This window comes from Staurois parvus, unplaced genomic scaffold (genome assembly GCF_062004578.1).
Source record: "Staurois parvus isolate SC_StPar_1 unplaced genomic scaffold, SC_StPar_1.0 ptg000449l, whole genome shotgun sequence".
Taxonomy (NCBI): domain Eukaryota; kingdom Metazoa; phylum Chordata; class Amphibia; order Anura; family Ranidae; genus Staurois; species Staurois parvus.
The window spans coordinates 1,144,948-1,152,430 of NW_028318245.1; the positions used below are offsets into that span (position 1 = coordinate 1,144,948).

General features: G+C 43.2%; 1 protein-coding gene across 1 annotated transcript; it reads left to right on the forward strand.

The window, feature by feature from the left end:
- Positions 1-343: 343 nt before the first annotated feature.
- Positions 344-6,669, forward strand: LOC149453243 (uncharacterized). The gene is made up of 6 exons (XM_089688345.1): positions 344-2,558; positions 3,423-3,528; positions 3,645-3,733; positions 3,847-3,996; positions 4,117-4,249; positions 4,869-6,669. The coding sequence occupies exons 2-6, from the start codon at positions 3,444-3,446 to the stop codon at positions 6,518-6,520; spliced, it is 2,109 nt and encodes a 702-aa protein (XP_089544471.1). The 5' UTR covers positions 344-2,558; positions 3,423-3,443; the 3' UTR covers positions 6,521-6,669.
- Positions 6,670-7,483: the final 814 nt, after the last annotated feature.

Consider the following 7,483-nt stretch of genomic DNA (forward strand, 5'->3'; position numbering starts at 1 on the left):
GGATACGATGACGGGCGTGGGAGGGGGGGGGGGTCAGGGGGGAATTAGGGTTGTGGGAATTAAATAAATTATAATGAGGAATATAATAATTTTTTAATGAAGAAAATGTTTGTTAATTATATCTGATTGAAAACCAATAAATATTTATAAGAAAAAAAAAAGAAAGCAGTTACTGTGTAGAAAGCAGCAGTATTGGAGGTAAACTTCATGAATTATAATTACTGGGAAAATGTAAAATCATGTAGTGTAAAATCATCAACTGCTGCAAAAAAAAATATTTGTGATTAATCGTATGCTGTAATTATGTTCAATTTGTAACAATGAAAATACATCCTGCATATTAGATATTTACATTACGATTCATAATAGTAGCAAAATTACAGTTATGAAGTAGCAACAAAAATAATTTTATGGTTGGGGGTCACCACAACATGAGGAACTCTATTAAAGGGTCGCGGCATTAGGAAGGTTGAGAACCACTGCCCTGGAGGATGACGCGGGTTCACCCGAGGTTCAGGGTCTATGTACTAACCGGTATTCACCAGAGCTGATGGCGAGATGGGTTTTGCTGCATGTTGGCACAAGAACGCGGAAGGAGCGTAATTGAGGAGCAAGCCAAAGGTTGGTAAGGAGTAGTAGTGAAGATACAGACAGCAGCAGGAGTGACAAGAGCGAGGTATTGGCTGGAGAGAGCACAATAATCTGGCAAACAGGAAGTGCAAAAGGTATGGCTTAAATAGGAAGTTTATGTGAGGAGCAGAAGGTTAAAGGTTCAAGAGAAATAAGACAAGGTTGTCTAAACAATCAGGCAGCATCTCAGGGCATTTCCACGTTTTTTTACTGTGATCCTTTTGCTCTCTATTAAGTACAGGAAATTTTTCTTCTCTGTGATCCTATGGCTCTCCATTAAACACAGGAACATTTCCATCTCCCTGAGCCTTTGGCTCTCCATTAAACACGGGAACATTTCCTTCTCCGTGAGCCTATGGCTCTCCATTAAACACGGGAACCTTTCCTTCTCTGTGAGCCTATGGCTCTCCATTAAACACGGGAACCTTTCCTTCTCTGTGAGCCCATTGCTCTCCATTAAACAGTGGAACATTTTCTTCTCTGTGAGCCCATTGCTCTCCGTTAAACACAGGAACATTTCCTTCTCCATGAGCCTTTGGCTTTCCATTAAACATGGGAACATTTCCTTCTCCATGAGCCTATGGCTCTCCATTAAACACGGGAACATTTTCATCAATCTTTTCATATATGGTAAATTTCCTTAACTGCATTCTTAATACTCTTTACAGAGAAACTCTTCCCTTCTGTTCTGGTGACTCCCTGCAGGAAGATGAACACACACGCCTTTTGGGGGTCACATTTTCACTGCAGCTTCTGTACTCTATTCAGTTGCTATGGAAATAGTGCTCTCCCAGCTGAACCTGGCTGGCTCTTATTAAGTGTTCTTGCATGGCAAGACCACTTATTGTTATCTCACATATATATTGTTATTATAGCCAAATTTACCACCCTAACTCCTCCCACAGTTTTTACACTACATAGACAGTAATATACCAAAACGTGCGGATTGTTCCTGATTGGTGTGCTATTACTTTGTGGAACGTTTCGCCGAATGGCTCATGAAATATTGGCATTTTTGTGGTGAAATTGGTCCCATAGGAATGAATGGCGGAATGTTCAAAACTAGAGTGGGAGTTGACAAAAGCTAGAGTGTGAGCTGAAAAATCAGGACATGATTTCTAAACTGCCATCACTCCCTCATTTTTAAGCCCACCTACACAAATCTTATATCAAAACGTTCAGCTATCCCCGCTGCCACTAAAAATGTCCACAGCTAAGCCATAGTCCTTATAGTTTTCACAATATGACCATTTCTATCCACCTCAAATTTAAAGGGCAATTTCTAAACTGCGATTGTGCCTTCATTTTTAATATTTCAGAGGCATACTATGCATCAAAATGTAGGTCTGGGTCTTGTGATTCAATACACAATATAAAGCTCTTCGTTGTAGGATTTATAATTTTTAAACTACAACCATTTGAAGATGGCAACCGCCAGTGAAGTGAGCAAGTTAGAGCAGTTTGTTTTTAATCGCGCTTCTCTGCCCTTGCTGTAGAGTGAGTTGCCATAGGAACCCAGGTGTGTGAGCAGGCAGCAGAGTGACAAGCCACTCCACCCAGTTACTCCACCCACTCCAGTTGTAGACTACTGGTGGAGGCAAGAACACTTCACACAATTTTCCCAGAAATTGCAGCTTTTCTAGTTTGAGATATAATCCACATGTGTAATCATGGATGGAAAGTGGAGGAATGGACCACATGGAAATGGGAAAAATGATGAAACGTACCGTAGACTGTAGTAGTTGTATTCAACACAAGGTGGCGATCTCATGTGAGACACACAGACAGGAAGTGATGTAAGGTATACATAGGAAGCGAAGTAGGGTACAGACGGGAAGTGGTTTTGAAGCATAAAAAGGGCTTTCCTAGTAAAAGAGGCGTTGGATGGAAGTAGAGAAGATACATTGCTGGAACTGGCAGCAGAGGAGGTAATAAGATCTGATTTTCTATTTACACCCAATAACCCACCGTCATGGCCGTCCTCTTCCTCCACCATCACGCCCGTCCTCTTCCTCCTCCGTCATGTCTGTCGTCTTCCTCCACCGTCACGCCCGCCCTCTTCCTCCACCGTCACGCCCGTCCTCTTCCTCCACCGTCACGCCCGTCCTCTTCCTCCACCGTCACGCCTGTCCTCTTCCTCCATTTCACTATAGGGTTCCCACCTTATCTTTTAAAACCGAACATATATTAATTACACAGGTTCTGTGGCTGTTTAGGGTGGTAACTACACTCTGTGCATTATCTGAATTCAGTTAGCCTCAGAACCCAACATGTGACATCTGCTTTGGTTTATAATATTGATACATTTCACATATATAGATCCATTTATCCAACCGTCCATCCAGAGCCTCTGGTTTATAGACCGGATATGTCCTAAATATAGAACCATTTATCCAACCGTCCATCCAGAGCCTCTGGTTTATAGACCGGATATGTCCTAAATATAGAACCATTTATCCAATTGTCCATCCAGAGCCTCTGGTTTACAGACCGGATACGTCCTAAATATAGAGCCATTTATCCAACCGTCCATCCGGAGCCTCTGGTTTATAGACCGGATACTTCCTAAATATAGAACCATTTATCCAACCGTCCATCCGGAGCCTCTGGTTTACAGACTGGATATGTCCTAAATATAGAGCCATTTATCCAACCGTCCATCCAGAGCCTCTGGTTTATAGACTGGATACATCCTAAATATAGAACCATTTATCCAACCGTCCATCCAGGGCCTCTGGTTTATAGACCAAATACATCCTAATTATATCTCCTGAATTTCTGTGAGGTGTCAGGAGGTCACGGTGTATCTCTGCATGGAGGAGTGGGAGTATTTAGAAGGACACAAGGACCTCTACAAGGACGTCATAATGGACAATCAGCCACCCCTCACATCACCGGGTAAGAGGAGACTTTATTGTAAAGGAGAGAGCAGTACGGAGGGTCCACCTAGATCCCCCATCATCTGATAAACACATAGAAACAATGGATTCAGTTAGTGTGTGTGTTCCCTACAGATGGATCCAGTCATGGGAACCCACCAGAGAGATGTCCCCATCCTCTGTATTCCACACAGGAAGGTCACATCATCCCTCACCATCATCAGGTAGGTGGGAATGAGCATGTAGACCTAAAATGTGTTTGTGATATGGGATGGCATTCCTGCATGTCATCTCTTGCTCCTTTTTTCCAATGTATTCTTTCATCTTTGGGGTTTAGGGTGAAGAACTAAAAGACATCAAGGTTGAAGTTAAAGAGGAAGAAGAAGAGATGTTGGTGAGTGGAGATCAGCAGTCTATGGAGAAGGGTTGTCCTCTGTATTCCCAGAATTCTACACAGGAACATCAGAACTATACAGAGAATGATCAGGTAGATGGGACTGGGTGAAAAACTCAAAAATAATTCTATGAGAGGACATTCTTCTATGTAATCTATTATTATTGGCAGCAGTGTGTCCAGATGTTATATTGTATTGTCTTTGGGGTTTAGAATGAAGAACTGAAAGACATCAAAGTTGATCTTAAAGAAGAAGAGATGTTGGTGCGTGGAGATCAGCAGTCTATGGAGGGGGAGAGGATTATGAAAAGTAAACAGGAGGAATCTTCTCTACATATGGACACAAGTAAGTAACAAAACACTAATTAAGTATAATACTATTTAAGTATAAAGCATGTATTTGAGAAAAAAAATCCAAAAAAGCAGTTGATAAAGAGGAGGGCAGAAAAGCCACATAAAGTTTGTCTATAATTAATTAACATTTATAGAGTTCCTTCTTCATTCCAAAAGGCAAATAAATTCAGATCAATATTCTACAATGATTCGTATTACAAATATTAGAAGCTCTTCCAGTCTGCTAGAACAAGTTCCCATGGAAGACTATGAAAGGTCCATCTCCATTCCTCAATACAAGATCATATTCCCAACAAATGAGGAGGAGATACTGGACACCATATGAAAGGTCCATCTCCATTCCTTAATATAACGTCATGTTCCCAACAAATGAGGAGGAGATACTGGCCACCATATGAAAGGTCCATCTCCTTTCCTCAATATAACGTCACGTTCCCAACAAATGAGGAGATACTGGACACCAGGTGAAGGGTCCACCTACATGTCAGAAGTAGCATCTGAGGCCCCATATAACTTGTCTTTACCACCACAGCTGTACATTTTATGAACTCTGTATCTCTGTTCATCAGTCCCATTCTTCACCATAATATATATTAAATTTTGCTTTCCAGCAGGTGGACAGTGTTCTCGGAATATAAATACATCGGAGGGATATCTTATTATATCTCCAGATTGTAAGGCAGAAGATGCTGACATTCCACAATATTTTCCAAAAGTCAAATCCTATTGGTCGGTTAAATCAATGGATCCTTCTAATCTTGAGGAATCTTCTGATAGATCCCATACTATGACTTCAGATGTCCACCTAAGATCAGTGGATCCTTCTGATCCTGAGGAACCTTCTGATAGATCCAATACTATGACTGCAGATGTCTATCCAAGTTCTCACAGTGTTGGCAGATCAACAAATCCATCCAATCCCCAGAAATCTTCTCTAGGCTATAAGGGGGTTTACACAGGAGAGCGTTCATTGTCATGTTCGGTGTGTGGGAAATGCTTCACTAAATACCAAAACCTTCTAAGACATCAGAAACTTCACACCGGTGAGCGTCCGTATTCATGTTCAGAGTGCGGGAAATGTTTCATTCAAAAAGGACAACTTGTTATACACCAGAGAACTCACACAGGTGAGCGGCCATTTTCATGCCCAGAGTGCGAGAAAAGATTCATTCGGAAAGCAGACCTGGTTTCTCATCAAAGAATCCACACGGATGAGCGACCTTTCCATTGTTCAGAGTGCGGGAAATGTTTCTTTAAAAAGGAATCCCTTGTTGTACACCAGAGAACTCACACCGGTGAGCGTCCTTTCCCTTGTTTAGAGTGTGGCAAATGTTTCATTAACAAAGAAACACTTACTTTACATCAGAAAATTCACACTGGTGAGCGTCCTTATCCATGTTCAGAGTGCGGGAAATCTTTCATTGAAAACCAAGACCTTCTTCGACATCAGAGAATTCACACTGGTGAGCGTCCGTTTGTATGTTCAGAGTGCGGGAAAAGTTTCACTCGCAAAAGACAACTTATTGTACATCAGAAAGTTCACACGGGTGAGCATCCCTTCCCTTGTTCAGAGTGCGGGAAATCTTTCATTCAGAAAAATGTACTTCTTGAACATCAGAGAATTCACACAGGCGAGCGTCCTTATTCGTGTTCAGAGTGCGGGAAATCCTTCAGTAATAAAAGATACCTTGTCAAACACCACAGAATTCACACAGGTGAGCGTCCTTTTTCCTGTTCAGAGTGCGGAAAATCTTTCACTGGGAAAATAGAACTTCATAGACACCACAGAATTCACACGGGTGAGCGCCCCTATTCATGTCCAGAGTGCGGGAAATCTTTCATCTTTAAAAGAGACCTTGTTAAACACCAGAGAATTCACATTGGCGTGCGTCCCTATTTATGTCCAGATTGCGGGAAATGTTTCACTACGAAAACAAGCCTTGTGCAACACCAGAGAATTCACACAGGTGAGCGTCCTTTTTCCTGTTCAGTGTGCGGGAAATCTTTCACTCAGAAACCCAATCTTGTTGTACACCAGAGAATTCACACGGGGGAATGTCCTTATACATGTTCAGAGTGCGGGAAATCTTTCACCACAAAAGCGGACCTTCTTAAACACCAAAGGGTTCACACGGGGGAGCGCCCTTATTCTTGTTCAGAGTGCGGGAGATGTTTCAATCTTAAAGGAAACCTTGTTAGACACCAGAAAAGACACTCCGCCGAGCGTCCTCAATGCATTCAGAGTGCGGGAAATGTTTTATAGATAAAAAGAAAAAAAAACCCTCTGAGATAGAGGCGACCCGCCTGCTGAGTCTTTTGAGAAATGTACGATATTATTATTATTATTATTATACAGTATTTATATTGCGCCAACAGTTTGCTCAGTGCTATACATTACAAAGGGAGACAGTACATGAGACAGCACAGTAACAATACAATTCGATACATGAGGGGTTAGAGGGTGCTGCTCCTTGGAGCTTACAATCTAGGAGGGAGGGGATAGTGGTACAGGAGGAAATAGCTGTGGGGGATGGAGTGGTAGGAAGAGTGGAGGAGTTCAGTAATTAGCTTAGGGCGAAATTTACAGGTGGAACTGTTGAGTCCACAAAACATTTGGAGGCAGGGCCGTGGATAATGGGGTACCACCAGTCCTCCTGTACAGGACCCAGGCCAGTTGGATGTGCGTAGGAAGGGTGATGGGTTTGACAGGGGGGCAATTACTGGAACCTATCCCCTGTATGGTTCTCTCGGCAGCAGCTGAAAGGCAGTGGGATGCAGAGGAGGAGAAGCCGGCTTTCAGCTGCTGCAGAGAGAACCCTACAGGGGAGGAGCTGGGTGAATTGGATGAGGGCAGGGAGGGTGATCGGCACTGGAGGGCAATTACTGGAACTGATCCCCTGTATGTCTCTCTCTGCAGCAGCTGAAGGCTGGCTTCTTCTCCTCTCCCTTCCGCTGGCATTCAGCTGCTGCAGAGAGAACCATACAGGGGATGAACTATGGGGCACAATTCCTCCCAATGACACCAACGATGGGGCACTATTCCTCCCAATGATACCGGGGGAGCGGATATAGTGAATGCGGGGTCCGGGGAGAGCGGATATAGTGAATGCGGGGTCCTGGGAGAGCGGATACAGTGAATGCGGGGTCCGGGGAGAGCGGATATAGTGAACGTGGGGTCTGGGGAGAGCGGATATAGTGAATGCGGGGTCCAGGGAGATCAGATGAC